Below are 15,959 nucleotides of genomic sequence, written 5' to 3' on the forward strand. Positions count from 1 at the left end.
TGTTCAGTATCAGATTTTCAACCACATGAAAAGCAACCTTTCAGATGAAGGAAACGAAATGTCGATGGCTTTTAAAACTTCAATAAATACCTCTCATAAACGAGACTGTAGATGTCATCTTGGACTGTTCCTTTTAAGGCATTATCCATACTGAAATAACAAAATTAGCAGAAGTATTAACATTGAAGGCAAACTTGATCCAATGTTAATTCATGCCCCCGGAACTTTGTGCAGTTTGCGGGTGTCTTAGGTGAAAGAGAGGCGCCAAAACGTAAGATTTGAAAACTGCATAAGATGCATCTGTGACGAAGACTACCAGTGTGGTTGTCTCAAGGGCCATAGGCGTGCCATGGCACGATAAAGACTGTTGATGATGATGACGTAACTGCCTCTTGTTCCAATGAAAGGTGCAGAGCGATGCCGAAAGTGTTGGAACCATTTGACCACACCGTTACGCTGTAAAAATATTTAATTCAGGTCTAACTTGTCTCCAACACTGAAAATCACGAGTTGACCATACAACATTTTGCGTCCATGTGGTCCCGCTGTGCGACCATTTACCCCTGGGGACTCCAATATTAAAGGGAAACAATGGTGGTCGTCACTGTTAGAGATGTAAACTACATGGTGTTAGACTAAACGCCGTTGTTTTTATCAGCAAGGTTTTTTACAGGGCTCTGTATGCTTTTACATGGGAGTACCCTCCCCTCCCCCCTCTACATTCTGACATTGTATAGGACGAAAATGGGATCTCATTTCAGAACTGTCGACGGTCAGAAACCAGAAGTTTTGTATCGCTACCGCATCAGAGAGCTGAGGTCGCAGCATAAAATGCCTGTTTACCTTTCATACATGGGGTTGTCACTTTCCTTGACAGTTTCAACGCTGGAAGATAAAAAGTGGAAAATTACGTGTCACAATCCAACTTTACTATGTAGTAAGGAGAATGGAATGTTCGGTTATTTTCTCACCTGCTGGCGTATAATGGATTTTCACTCTCTCTGATTTCACCGTTGAGCCCATCCTTCGCTGAATTCTCCAGACAATCTCTGTTTAAAAAAAAAACACATTTTATTCCGCTGGAATACATGCAAATAACTCTTTGTTAATCTTTCTGGTCCTCAGCTTGAAATACGAATTCTCTTCACTGTTAACCATACATTTGCTGTACATTTACATTTACCCATCCACACTAGGCCCGCAAAATTTGAAAACGCATCTTTGCCTCTGCGGTTAGGCCTACTGTCCACACTAATCCGTCACGAAAGCAGAGCTTTTCAAAAACGCTCTTGAAACCGGAGGAATTTGAAAACGCCGGCTTATCGTTTTGTCGTGTCGACAGAAAACGTTTTGAAAAAGATGGCGTCATGATAATCATGTGATTTGTCTGCCCGAGTTTCCCTCAAACACAAATTCAAAATGACCGGTAATTGTTGCGTTTGTAGATTGCTCTGGCGTAGTGGACGTACGTGGCCTTTGTTAACCCCGTGCCCCTAGTTATTTTTTCTTTGTTCTCGTTTCCTCTCTTGAACCGCAATTACTTTTAGTCACTTTTAATTAAGAATAAAATAGATGTGGCTATGACAGTTCTTGTAAGGGTGGTTGTAGTCCGGAGCTCATGGAGAATGTAAAATACTTTCTTACCTTTCATACAATGGGTTATCGCTTTCAGTAACGGTATCAATTGCAACGCTGAAAGAAAAACAAAATATATTTTTGTACTTCTTTATTTGTATATTTCAGTTCAATGCACTGGGCTGAGTAAGCAAAGCGAGTCATAACAGTGATTGTACTGGCTTTCTAACCCGGTCTCGTGACGTTCATCGTGTCGTTTTCTTCACTGAATGTAACCATGGAAGGACAACAGATTGTTCTGCCAATTTGAAATGAAGAAAGTCACAGATATACCTGTGAGTGAATGAATGATATCTAAATGACTTTGGTGTTAACTACAGACAAGAGGTTAATCTCCACTGCATCCAAATCGTTAAATTGTTGTTCTGTTGTTCTTGCTTTAAGAAAGAACAACACTCGCCAGTCGATAAATCACGATCCAGTCAGAAATCATAAATCGGAATGAATAAAAAATTCATGATTTCTCTCCATCTTGCTGAGACTCCAGAACCTTCAGTCAAGCCGCAATCAATCCTCCGTAGGAAGAAAGATGGCAACTAATACATTTACCCATCATTCGTAGCGTAACAACGTACAGAAAAGTTTAGTGAGTCTAACATCTCTAAACCTAGCATACACAATGTCGTAAGTACAGGGACAAATATTGCAAAAATATAAATTTCCTTCCACTTTATGGGCTGTGTATTGTAAAATTTACAGCCGTCATCTTGCCAAAATATGAAGAAAGGCTTGAATAGATGTCTTTGTGATGCTCGTATACAAAACGTTTTTTCTGAAGGGCGCGGCCATATACAGCTTTAAGACTTACCTTCCTTGGTACATGTCCCATGACGAGTTGTTTGATATATCGACTGCTTTCTCAGCTGATGTGAAGCTTACAACTAGCGTATTCCGATTATTGTGATTCCTTTTGATACTGCTGCAGCAAAAATCACAGTTTTCTAATGTTCAACTGGCATTATGGGTGTAATGTTTAATTATGTAAGGAAAATAGAGGAACAAGTAAACTGATGACAAAATCTACATGTATGAGAGTGATGATACAACATCGATAACAGAGACAAGCCTTGTGAAAACAAGCTAGGGACCGTTCATTTTTTATGAGGGAGGGGGGGCTGGTGGGATTTGGGAAGCACCATTTAAAAATCGCATGACCCCCCCTCAGCTTACCAATTTTTTCAAATGCCCCCCCCCCCCTTATAGCGGTCATTTTTTTGAGATGACCCCCCCCCCAAAAAAAAAATTGAACAAACAATATTTAGATTTCAACTTTTTTAATATTTCTCTATTATCCCCCTACTTCACGTTTTGTGTTCACTGTGAAGACAGTATTTACAATCCCTATACTACAGAGAGCTGTTGTTTGAAAAACAAATCAAAAGAAAGAGAAGTCAATTTTGGATCTCCTAGTTATGACTCGCCCTGAGCGTGTGGCATTTGGCCTCTCATTGGCATCTCCCTCATCTGAATTGATGAGTGCCCACAGTTTTAATGTAAAACAGATCAAATGTATAGAAGCTAAGTTGACGAAGGTCACGCAGGACATGGAAGCACTAAAAAATAAGAGCAATTATAACAGCATATTCAAGGGCATACTCAAACAGCACACCAACAAAAGGAGAAGGAAAAAAGAAAACCGCAGAAAGTCAAATGAAAGAAAGAGGAAGCGGACTGAAAACAACGTCCAATGAGTTTATGGAATCTGTGTTGGAAACCCGCTAGGAAATGATCTTCCACAATGCCTTGTGTACCCTCCTAGAACGGCCGTCCCGGAAGAGTGTATTAAAGTTGAGGATGTTGCCACATCGTTATTTAGAAGAGATGGGCCATACATCGCACAGCTCTTGGAAGGGAATTATTTCACCAATGCTGCAAGAAGCAGAATCACCACCAACCTTGAGCGGGAAGTCAGAGATTATGTTTACACCTTCATGTACCCTGAAGAGTACACTCTGATGGAAAGCATTGCTGCTTCTTGCAGCATCGGTGAAAGAGACTCCCATAGCAGCACAAGCGGCGACGAAGAACTCGACGACAGCGAAGATGAAGATGAGTGCCAGTGAAAGTTGCATTCGAAAATAACAGTGTTAAATACTTCTTTTCAGTAGCTACAAATGCTTTTTGTCGCCAAACGTTTTTTTAAAGCAGAAGGAAAGTTTGTAATAAATTTGTATCCTGCCTTGTATGTTTATTCCATAGCAATTTTTTTGATATTCAAACATTATGCAATTTTAAAGTTTTACTAAAATATTTCACGTGACCCCCCCTTTTTCCCTTATTTTTTTGGGATGGCCCCCCCTCGAAAGCCATTTTTTTTCGCATGCCCCCCCCCCAAATCCCAGCAGCCCCCCCTACCTGATAAAAAATGAACGGTCCCCTAGTTTTAAAACCTTTAAAAAACGGAAGGGACAATCTTCGGGCCCAATTTAATCGGAGAAGTCATAGTCAATTGAGTGCTATCTGAAATTACAACGAAAATTGATGATTTGAGCAGAGATCACGTACGTACACCGAGTGCCGGTCACCTTCGTGAAAAATTTGGCAATTGAAAAAAAAAAAAAATTACATACTTTTTGAATACTTTTTCAAAGTGACCAAATGGAGTTGAGAAGAAAATAATAACCGAAAAGAACACGTGTGTTACTAACATTTTCCGTAAAGTGTAGAAAATTCACCAGGTCGGAAGTCATAAATCGTCACATAGTCAACGAACAAGTATTCGTGCTTATGTGACTAAGAAGAAACTTTTTCTTTTTTTAAGAAAAGAAACAGAAAGCTTGACAGACACATTGAACTAACCGTTTTTTCCAGAACCAAAACAGCGTTCCTGCCGCAGCTCCACCAATCACAATCAAGCACGCAATCACACCGACGATGACGAAAACATTCCCTTTAGAAGCGCTTTCATTTCTGGCTTTTTTAACACCGTCTGTATTCGTCGCAGTACTTTTACCGAGCTCGGTTGGTGAAATACGTTGTTTAGATGTAAATTCAGTTGTGGACGTCTCTGTAGCGAGGTCACTTGACCGAGCAGTAGTGTCTCGTTCAGTTGTTAATGTCCTCGTGGAAATATTTCTAAAAGAAATTGTCGTGGTGTCGTTCTTTTTCGTCTCAGGGGTTGTTGCTACGTGTGAAGATGTAGTTGTTGCTTTCTGCGTCTCGCGGCTGTCGGCAGTGGGGGCGATGGTTGAAGTCGTTTCGACCACTGTCGTTGTGTCGTCCTGTTTCGTGAACTGAGTTGTAACTACGTTACTACTCGTACTTGAATTTGTCGGAGGAATTGTTGTTACGTGTGAAGATCTAGAAATCGTCGTCGTTCGCCGCGTGTCGTTGCTGTCGGCAGTGGAGGCGATGGTTGAAGTCGTTTTGACCACTGTCGTTGTGTCGTCCTGTTTCGTGAACTGAGTTGTAACTACGTTACTACTCGTACTTGAATTTGTCGGGGGAATTGTTGTTACGTGTGAAGATCTAGAAATCGTCGTCGTTCGCCGCGTGTCGTTGCTGTCGGCAGTGGAGGCGATGGTTGAAGTCGTTGTGATCACTGTGTGTGAAGAAGGGGAAGACGCTCAAAAGATCAATTCTCATTGCTGACTGTCGTACATATATCTTAATTATCTTCAAGACCGCCTTCATACAGAGGCAAGATATAAGGTGGCACTGAAGAACAAAGCTGGGTAGGGTTAAGTCTACGTCAGGCCGTGGCCAAGAAAGCCGGAGCTTATCCCTGTTTTTGTAGAGTTGAAGCGACTAAAAGTATGTCTACTTCCCCTGACCATGGGTGGGGTGCTAATTCATCGCAGGGCTACCACCCGCATCAAATTCACTATTACCCATTTATACACCTGGTAGAGAGGTACTGTGGGAGTAAAGTGTCTTGCCCAAGAACACGCCGCCATGCCCCCAACCATGGTTCGTGAACTCAGGCCTCTCGATTTGGAGTCCACCTCTCTTACGATCAGGCCACCTCGTCCCCGCCAAAGAAAAAGAAAGCCTTATTACTAATTAAAGGCTCTCTCGGTGATTAAAGTAACATTCACCCATTTCAATGTGTCTGCCTGCTGGAAATGAAACTGATATAGTAAATCATAGAGAACTGAGCACTGAGAATTAATGCATACGTAAATGCCGAAATTTGAATGTCGACTGAATTTGAAATTAACCTTCTTACCTGGCAGTGGAATTGTTCGATAACTGGCCTTAAATCCTTTTTCTTGTACTGTAGCATCCGAGCGAAAAACAATCGTCACATTGTTGCCGGTGGATCTAAACTGTTGAGACGGATCTGGTTTTGTGTCGTCGCAAAACGTTGCGATCAAAACTGCAGAACCATTCTTCAGAGTTTCCCAGACCTCGACATAGTCACACCGACAGCAAGTGCGTTCCAGGGTGACGTCTTCAAAGTTGACCGAAATGGTGTAATTCGACGGGACAGTAATGTGCCACTTGCACGAGGCGTGGTTCTTGTAGTCCAGTGGATAGTATGGACTCCAGAATGTCCCTGTTAGCGCCGTCATTGTCCATGCACACTCTATTCAGAACCGATGAATATAGGACATGTTGAACATACTAAACACAATCAAAATTTAATTTTAACCACTAGTCATTTGGTTTGAAAATTGTATATGATAATGATGACTAGCTTTGTATTTATTAGGTCTTTAAATTCTCCTCGCTCTCCCCTCTTTACTTTTCTCAGAATTTCTTTTAAGTATTTGCCCCACAATGTTAAATTGATAGGATTCTTTTGGAATAATATGACGTCTTAAACTTAAGTCCTTAACAGCGCCATGGTGACGTGACAGCGCAGTGGCACTTCTTACAAGAGCAAGAGGAGACTTTGACACCACTGTCTGGCACTGGGCAGGGAATGCGCGCAGTAAGAGTAAAAATAGTTAACAATTAGATTATGTGCTCGAGATTTCTATCGCGTGATAGTTGACGAGGGCGCAGCCTGAGAAAGAGAAATAGAAATCGATAGCGAATAATCCAATTGTTTTAGTATAAGTCTACTAATCGTTCAAAACTTTATCTAAATCCTTTCCACAGACATCTCGAAAACGCAAAGAAGCGGCCGCCAGTTTGTTAACAAGCGCGCACTACTAGGCTTCTCACTATCTACAACAGTTAGATGATGAGTAGCGTAGCCAATCAGAGAACGCTAGTAGCAGGATTAATACTAATAGAATCGAATCGCGGATTTACGGGCCTTACTAAATAGGAAAATCTTCTCCTGCTATTTTCTCATCGACGAAATTCGACTGTCGTGCGTACATTGCCGCACGAGCAAAGGCAAAGGTGCGACTCTGGCTCGTCTCTAGAGGCTTCGCCTTTGCTCGTGCCGCAACGCACGAGAGACCACTCGCATACTACGCATGCGTTATTAAATGGGCCACAGCAAAAGCTGGAATACCTTGGTAGTAACAGTAGTATATGGTGGGCTCTTGAAAGCTAACTCCATAAGGATAAGGAAATGACTTCTGGTCATGATTGTAGTCATCCTCCGTATCGTACCTAATGTACTCCATAGTGTGCATGGAGTTCAGTACCTCCTGACATTGCGGTGTGAACGCTATCAGATAGAAAGGCGAGGCGACTGGTAGCTCAATTGGGTTATCGTGGGACCCTGTAATCTGACAGCAAAAGAATATTCTTGTGTCTTGATTGTAAGCTCCCGCCGGAAGAACACCGGCGTGCTTGTTCTTGTTCGTTCCTGTGGCGCTGTTTTCGTCATCCCAAAGCACCGATCCGCTCTGCAGTCCCGCAGGACACCTAGAGCCTCTTCGATAGATGCAGTATTCTCCCGCGGGCCATCGGAACCTCTTGCTATCGACGGCTGCTGACGCGTTGTTTTTTATACAAAAGTACCGCAGGACGTCGTTTGAGACCCATCCCAGTAGATGCGATGGGTTTGGAAAGACACTAGTCATGCTATCTGTGTCTTCAAGGTCTTGGAGGATGTACCCGGAATTCCAGTGAAAACCATTTGTTTTTGGGCATCCTGTCTTAGGCATTGGTAATCCATACCTTCCTGACGGCCATAATACCATGGAGGAAACTACACAGATGACAATGATACTGTTAGCGCTGCCGAAAGACGCAATTAAGCGCGATTTTGTATAACTTCGCCAAGTAACGTAAATATACAGTGTTATGTAGGTCATGAGAATTTAACCCTGGAACACCAATGCCATTCATTTTTTCATTCATTTTTCCTCTGTATTTCTCGTGGGTAGATCGCATAGTACACAACGTAACGCTAATGTGAGGTATTTCAACACCAATTTTGTTACTTGGGGGATGCGAATATTCGAAGTATCAAACTGACCCAGGGACGGCTACTGTGGGAGGAGGGGGATGTTAAAGTTTCGAATTGAACGGTGTGTTTTTTAGAAATGCAAAGAATTCGCCAAACAAGTTAAATGAACACGTATTAGTGACCTCGTGCATCATCAAGTGTTAGGAATGTTTGCAAAGCCGTTTAAAAAACACGTGGGCTTTTAATTAAAGAAACTAAAAGGTCATGTTTCATTTTTTATTTCTTTATTCTACTTCAAGTCGATTTTTTTTATGAAAATGGAACATTGATGCATGGAAAAAATCCTAGTTAGATCTCAGTTACTGAAACAATAACGTATTAACTAGTATTCATTGCGACTGTCGCTGATATAAAATGTGCAGTTCAATCGTGCAATTTTAAATATTAATCAACTGATAGATTAACTTTCCCGAAATATTATATTTAAGGTAAATCTTGCTCAATATTTCCACTCTTTTAAGTTTTAATGTGATGGACAATTTTACGCAACAGCATTTGCACAGCGCCAATTTGGAACACGAATGAAGAAGAGAAATACTTCCAGCTGTCCCTGCAGAAAACAAGCTTAAACACGTACCTTCGCCAGCTAAACACCACAACAGCACAAATCCAAGGATTCTGTGACAAACATTAGAAGCGTACAGAGGCCACAAGATGAAATACATCCCTCGCCAGTTTTTCTCAGTCATTTATAAAAGACCGCAAACAGTGAAATAATGGGAGCTTTAGGTGCTGACCTCAATATGGTAGAACGAACAAAGGCCACAGTATTAGATAACAATTACGCCGTGACCCTGTCGCTATATTGGTAACAAAAGTAAACAAGGGGCGACAATTTAAAGTGTCATGACATAATAACCACGTCATAAAAATGATAATTCAGTTACAAAGGCGAAATATTACTTCCTAATATGTCAACGGACTGGGAGATTCCGTGTTCGAGAAGGAAGTTTTTCGAATGTGTTTCCGATGTTTCATGCCCAGATATTTTAATAATCCGATTTACAATCTAGAAGGCAAAACTCGTGCCTTTTTGGGGACGTTGAGATTTATATTGGTGCCCAAAAAGCTAAAATAATGCCAATTAAGGCAGGATGTGTTGACGGGGTGCCTGTGTGATTTTTTTTTTTTTTTTCGTGGAAATCTAAACCTACTTGTTGTATCAGCCGTGTTCGTGTAAAATCTTGCGTCATCGTGCGCGGACACAATCTCTTTCCTCGTCACGCATTTCTCACCGTAACGACTGAGCTAGCGACTTTCCAGTAGAGCTTTAACCGGCGCTAATGGTAAACACTTATTCGGCTCCTCTGATCCGATGGCACACCATAACATGATACTAAACTATCTAGTGTTTCTTTCGAGTGAGGCTTTACTAACCTATACATGCCATTCAAGGGTACTCAGCTACATTTCTGGTGCAGAATTGATTAATTGCTAACTTCACTGATTTCTCGGACGTGGGGCATTTGAAATCCTAAAGACCGGCCCGGGCTGGGCCGGGACGAACCTCGGGCACTCATAGCCTGCGGTTTTGGTGTCGCACGTGACTGAGCTGTTTGAACGCAATCATGTGTTGTTAGCTATAGATAGGTGATGAACAGTGATGATAGGCATGTTCATAATAGTCCATATTCTTATTCCCGATATTGCACTGGAGCTAGCTTGCAACTGAAGCCAATGCGTGGAGTCTCTTCAAACGCGAATTCCCTTTTTAATGATATTCCCCGCATGAGCCTCCATTACAAGCTAGATTCAGTCCAATACCGAAAATACGAATATAGTCTATTGAGCGAGCGCGAGGGCTAGGGCTGCACTGAGAAAATATCGCCCCGTGATCGGCTTGATGGTATCGACCATGGGGCGACATTCACCCAGTACTGTATATACGGTCCGAGCAGCCATCTTGAAGAAAGAAATAAAAGAAATGAGAAGAAATAAAACTACCCTCCCCTGAATCAATGATGAACTCCCGCTAAAGCCAAAAGGCGCCATTTTTCCGTCATTGAAATGGGTGAGGGGGGCGGGGGAGGGGGTGGTCTTAATTTTTCATTTGAATTGACCAAGATTGTAGCTTGTTTAATGAGAGAGGATCCGTATTACAGTGCGGTTCATACAGAACTGGCGTATGGGCATTTTGCATGGGCAAGGAAAACTGTCTGTAATAGACTACCCTCATTACCTAGAGAGGTCTCCGTAAGGAGAGGTTCTACTGTAATGCACTATAATGGATATATCATACAACAACAAATCTTTTTATAAACCTTTGTTTTCTTGAAGGTCTTTTTTTTAATGACGAGCTTTTATATTAAATGTACACGGTTACACCACTCCTTATCTCTCTTTTCAGAAACAAGCCCACTCCCACACTCTCCTAAGACCTCTTCAGGAGGCACTGGTGTAGTGTTTTAAATCTAGATACAGTTGAAATGATGGGGGAACAAGTATAATTATGGTTTGCTGTGTTAAAGTACGTACTTCTCAGTTTGGACTGACTGATTTCCTCCACTCTCTAACTTCATTCTCTTGGTGGTTCTATCTGTTTTTTTGTTTGTTTGTTTGTTTGTTGTTGTTGTTGTTTTTTTTTCTTCCTTCCTTCCTTTCTTTCGTCCTTCCTTTCTTTCTTTCTTTCTTTCTTTCTTTCTTTTTGTCATCGCTTGGAGTAATTTTAAGGCCTTTAGGAGTCGTGAAATTAAAGTGCATTGAGGCGAAATAGTGCGAAGTATTGACACGGTTTTCATCAATCCATTCATATATGTTTTTCTTTTTTTTCTCTCTCTCTCCAATTAAAGATCTAAACCTATAAATTAACAAACTTATATCTTTTTTATCAAAGTGGATAAGTCATCTAGAGATCTCGTAGTCGTTGCAGGGTCAGGGAACCAACAGACCGGGTACTTTCTTCTTGGACTACATTCTGCCAAATATCGATATATCTAAAGCTGCCTTCTGCAATTTTCAAAAGCAAGTCTGCTGGCATTGTCTTCAAAATGGATGTGATGTTGTTCCAGGCTGTTGAAGTAATTTAACGTGATCCTGCACTAATTCTCTCTGTCCTAATCAAATCTGAAAGGAAACAGAGAAAGGAAACAGAGTGTATATTGTACTGATATAGTTGTTCAGTGTTGCAAATCACGAGCTTGTATTCAAGTTTGGTTGTTGGAAAACATTTCTTTAAAACTATATTGCTGATAGCTTTTCTTAAATATGCTCTGTCTCTCCGGAAAAATTAAGACTTATGTTTATTATTATTTTTATAGGGTTAGGGTGAGACAGAAAAATCAGAGTTAGAAATAATTTCGATCGAGGTGATAAGTCCTTTACATACTTACATTATAAATAACTTTTTGCTTACATTATCCCATAACGCGAATATCATGTTAATAACTACAAACCCAAATGACCAGCAAACCATGTGACATTAGTAATTTCAAGTCTGTCACGTGTGTAATGATTCTATATTTATGCTATTAACCAAATTATATTTTAAAATAACCAAAGCAGAAACCAGACCGACCTCTCATACACTGGGTTAACAGCTTCGGCTTCGATTATATTCTGTGAGACCTCATCCATGCTGAAACGAGATTGGAATTGAGTCATTAAATATTTTCCATGCTATGAATGAACCTGGCGGATAAAAATAATGGCACGAGTAACATTCTGATCACGATTTACGTACTATATATTGGAGATATAGATAAAATAAAAAGAGGTATGTACTTACCTTTCGTACAAAATGTTTCGATTTCCATCTTGCTCAGTTTCAAAGCTGAAAAAAGGATACAAATAGAGTGTGAAATATGTATGACACTGGAAATACTCTCATTTTCTTTATTCCAACAAGATGGACAAGTACCATTTGAGGGAGGATAAACTAAAGGCATTCTATGCAAATTCCAACAATATAACATAACATAACATAACATAAGATATCATAGCATAGCGTAGCATAGCAAAACATAACATAACATAACATAACATAACATAACATAACATAACATAACATATCATAGGATATCATAACATATAACATAATTTCAATTCTCTAAGCGTGTGCGGCGCACAAAGTTTTTCTTTTAATTTGGTTTAAAAGTGAAGGCTCCAAAGAATTGAGACTTCTGCAAGTGTCAGTTAAGGACGGAATTGCACATGCACAGGACGTATGACCTCTGTAGACTTCACACCATGACACGTAACTTTCAGGGTACTCGCTAATGTGGGTGCTGTTTCTGCTTGGGGGAAAGGGATTCGTGATTCTTCGAGAGCGTCTAAGAGAGAGGGAAACCAAGCTATAACCAGAATTTTACAGTAGTTTGCACTAAACCTGCTGGAGTAAAGTGGATTGCCACTCTCTTTGATTTCGTCATCCTCCTCAAACATCTCATCGGAGTACGTAAACGCCCTGTTTTGAAAACGATCACATGATAAGATCACTTGGAAACTCTGTCAGTGCTAAGTATTATGAAATATAATAATAACGAAGAAGCAAAAAGGAATTAGGAGTGGCATATGTACTGAATTTTCATCCAATCAGCTGTTTGACCGAATCAGAATTTAGAAGTGCTGGAATTAAGGAGGGAGGAAGGAAAAGGGGGGGGGGGGGGGGTTGTGCAAAAGCAGAGAACCAAAGAAAACCCTCGGCACAAGGAAAAACAAACCACACAGGACGCCGGGTCCGGATTCGAACCCGGGCCACAATCGTGGGAGGCGAACGTCGTCCCCATTGTATCATCCCTGCTCTCCATATTTTGTTTGATTTTGACCGTTTGCTTGTTTGTTTGGTCGTTTACTTGCATGTTTGTTTCTTTGTTTGTTTGTTTTTTAAGGTGAAAGCTAGTACCTGTTGTCGTATAAAATGTTGAGTTCTTCCTTCTTGTGTTCGATATAAGAGTAATGTTCCTCTTCTGCATTTTCTTTACTGAAAACAACAACGAAAACAATTAATAGCAAATACGTCGCCTAACAGTGATCTTTTATCTAGTACCTTTTGCGCTTTATAATGAGTAAACTTTTAGTCAGCGGAGGCTGAGTACTAACTATTCTGCGCAATTTAAGACATGGTCATCTATAGGGACTCCATGAAATTTAGCAAGAGGGTCTTCCCGGGGGGGGAGGGGGGGTTCTCTGGCACGGTTCACGAACGGAAAAAATTGAGGATCACGGATCACAGAAATAAAAATTTCGTTTTCTCGAATCACGAAAATAGGCAAGTAAAAATACTCTTTGTAATAACCTGTTTTTACACTAGAAACAGTGTTTGAAGAAAGCAAAATCGCGAATGGTTAAGTCAAGGCTCCATATTGCAAATCGCATACCTAAGTAACTCTTGATAGACGACCCTAACCGTTCGGAGGACTTGCGTCTCAAAATCACGTAGAGTAGAGCGGTAAAATCACGAATATCGGTTAAATTCAAGTTCTCCACGGGTCACGCAAAACCTTCAGGTCACGAGTCACGAAAAATAATTTCCTAAATTCACGTTTCAGGGAAAATCAAATCAGCTAATCACGAATCACGAGAATACCCCTGTACGACCCTCTAGCAAGGCTACCCTCGGCCCGTATTGAGGTATCACCAGCCATCGAGGGCAATTCATCATCAGGTGACAGTTTTTAACACTTCGAGAGAGAGGTTTCCCAAATTGCCATACCTACCTGCTGCCGTAAATATTTGGAACACCGTTTGCAACTCCTGCTTTTCGTTCTGTCGCTTTGAAGGCAACACTCAGCCTGTCTCGGTCTGTTTGCTTTCTTTTTAATTGCCTGTAATATTGACATAAAGTCCTAACTGATTAATATAACAACGATTAAAATATATCACACAACAATTTTTTCCCCGATATACAACACCGCACGCTCTCGTTGTGTACTTGGAGACCATATGACCAACAATGAAACTGTTTCCCGCGGAAGTCTCAGAGCGGCAACATTCAGCGCCCCACGAATTCGAAGATGAACTGGCGACCGCAGTTTTCTTATTGAAATCTACTTATGTCGTTTTTGTACTACAGAAAAATCACTTTGCGACTGGTTTCCTTCGTATCTTGATATTGATATGAAACATTTGGATTCTCCGAAAAATAAAATCAACTGTTTCTATCGCACTTGCAGGTATCGCGTAGAAAAACTACAAAACTATTTAATGGGCGGGAAAAATTTCTATCTCACAATTTACCGTTTTCTACAAAGGCAAAACGTTGATCCTGCCACAAGTACAGATATCCCAATCAAGGACACAGTCACAGCAACAATGACGTGAACATTCCTTGCAGTGCCTGGATTTTTATTCCTAACTCTTTGCACGCCATCTTCATTTGCTGTTGTGGTAGTTGTCCACTCTTTTCCACTGCTCGGTCCGGTTGGTAAAATGTGTGGTTCAGTGGTAGGTCGTGTAGTTGAGGGCTCCCCTGTGGGTTCGCTAGGCCTGGCACTAGTTTCCTCCCCAGTTGTCCAAGAGGTCTCTGTGGAGGAAGCGTTTGTAAATGGAACAATCGTTGTATCGTTCGGTTTTGTGGTGGCTGCCAGTACTTCAGAGGTTGGTTTGTTGCTTGAGGTTCCAGCTAGAGTTGTTGGGTTTGTGCTTTTCCCTTTCGATGTTGCAGTTGCTGCAGTTTTTGCAGTGCTGTTCGATGTAGTTGTGGTTGCTGCTGTTGTTATAGTGTTGTTTGATGTTGTGGTTGCTGCTGTTGTTATAGTGTTGTTTGATGTTGTAGGTGCTGCTGTTGTTGTAGTGTGGTTCGATGTTTTGGTTGCTGCTGTCGTTGTAATGCTGTTCGATGTTGTGGATCCTGCTGCTGTTGTATTACTGTCGCTGCTAGAGGTACTAGAAGATGAGCTATTGCCGTTAGTTGTGCCTTCGATAGTTGGACCACTTAATGGAAATGTTGCAGGATTCACAACGGAAACGGCTGTCGGTGAGGTTGCCTGAGTCCCCTTTGTTGTGCTGCCAAGACTAGTCGGTGCTGTTGTGCATATACAGTAATAAATTAAAGTGATGTTTAAAGAAAAAAGGCTAGTGCGTGTTAAAGTAAACTAAACCTGATGCAAACAAGATCGAATTCTAAAGTTCAGGTGAATCCGACCCGTCGGCAAGGATCGTATCCATGCATGCCTCATGTAAGCCACGAAACCATTCAATCAGAGCAAGTGCATGGGGTATATATCAAACAGAAATGCTTCACTGGATCAATCTGAGCCCGTCTGGCTTACATTATGTATTTTATTTTATTCTTTTGTACTCCCAAACCAACAAGGTAGCTTGTATGTTATCAAAATCCAGGATCCATTAGGTCAAACTCTAATTTAATCAGCACTGTGTTCTTTTGTTTGTTTCTTTGTATTTTTCAGTTTGCTTGTTTGCTTGTATTTTAGTTTGTTTGTGTTTTTGTTTTTTTGTTTCCTTTTTTTTTTTTCACTTTTGTAGGACCGACTCTTTAACATAACGAGCGTACTAATCGATAAGCAACTCAAAGCAAATTGGTGTTTCAAATTAAAACTGATCTAAATGAGAGTTTACAATCCTTACCTGTAACGTGAATGGCGTCATACCGAGCCTTGAATCCTGCTCTCCCTACTGTGGAATCAGATCGGAACGTGACGGTAACATTGTTGCTTCTCGTTTTAATAACACCATGTGGATACGCCACACCCATACAGTATTTCCCCACAATAGCCGAAGTGCCATTTGAAAAATTCTCTTGAACCTCCACGTAGTCACAATCACAGTTGGCGGTGACACACATGTCGATCATCTCGAGGCGGAAGTCGAGAAAAGTTATTGAGATGATGTAGTTCCACGGAACATTAATGTACCATTCACACCAGGCCTTGTCTTTGTACGTGTTTGGATAGCTGGGACTCCAGAAGGATCCTGTTAATGATGTCTTAGTCCATCTACACGCTATAAAATGAATAAAGTAATTCAATCGAAGTCCTGTTTTTGAAAGGGCAGACAACTTCTCATAATAAGTGCCCAGGGTAACATGTTTGGCCGATACAGAACAAATCTT

General features: G+C 41.0%; 2 protein-coding genes across 2 annotated transcripts; both read right to left on the reverse strand.

The window, feature by feature from the left end:
• Positions 1-63: 63 nt before the first annotated feature.
• On the reverse strand, positions 64-8,970 carry LOC145489525 (uncharacterized). Its single transcript, XM_081468507.1, has 9 exons — positions 8,529-8,970; positions 7,046-7,690; positions 5,804-6,163; positions 4,435-5,008; positions 2,444-2,554; positions 1,645-1,692; positions 972-1,049; positions 844-885; positions 64-150 (listed from the first exon to the last, which is right to left on the reverse strand). The coding sequence occupies exons 1-9, from the start codon at positions 8,638-8,640 to the stop codon at positions 72-74; spliced, it is 2,049 nt and encodes a 682-aa protein (XP_081324633.1). The 5' UTR covers positions 8,641-8,970; the 3' UTR covers positions 64-71.
• A 1,848-nt stretch (positions 8,971-10,818) lies between these two features.
• Positions 10,819-15,775, reverse strand: LOC145490817 (uncharacterized). Its single transcript, XM_081469915.1, has 8 exons — positions 15,476-15,775; positions 14,126-14,912; positions 13,606-13,713; positions 12,792-12,869; positions 12,276-12,353; positions 11,676-11,720; positions 11,466-11,525; positions 10,819-11,014 (listed from the first exon to the last, which is right to left on the reverse strand). Exons 1-8 carry the CDS (start codon positions 15,699-15,701, stop codon positions 11,005-11,007), a joined length of 1,392 nt encoding a protein of 463 aa, XP_081326041.1. The 5' UTR covers positions 15,702-15,775; the 3' UTR covers positions 10,819-11,004.
• Positions 15,776-15,959: the final 184 nt, after the last annotated feature.

Source organism: Orbicella franksi, chromosome 6 (assembly GCF_964199315.1).
Source record: "Orbicella franksi chromosome 6, jaOrbFran1.1, whole genome shotgun sequence".
Lineage (NCBI taxonomy): Eukaryota > Metazoa > Cnidaria > Anthozoa > Scleractinia > Merulinidae > Orbicella > Orbicella franksi.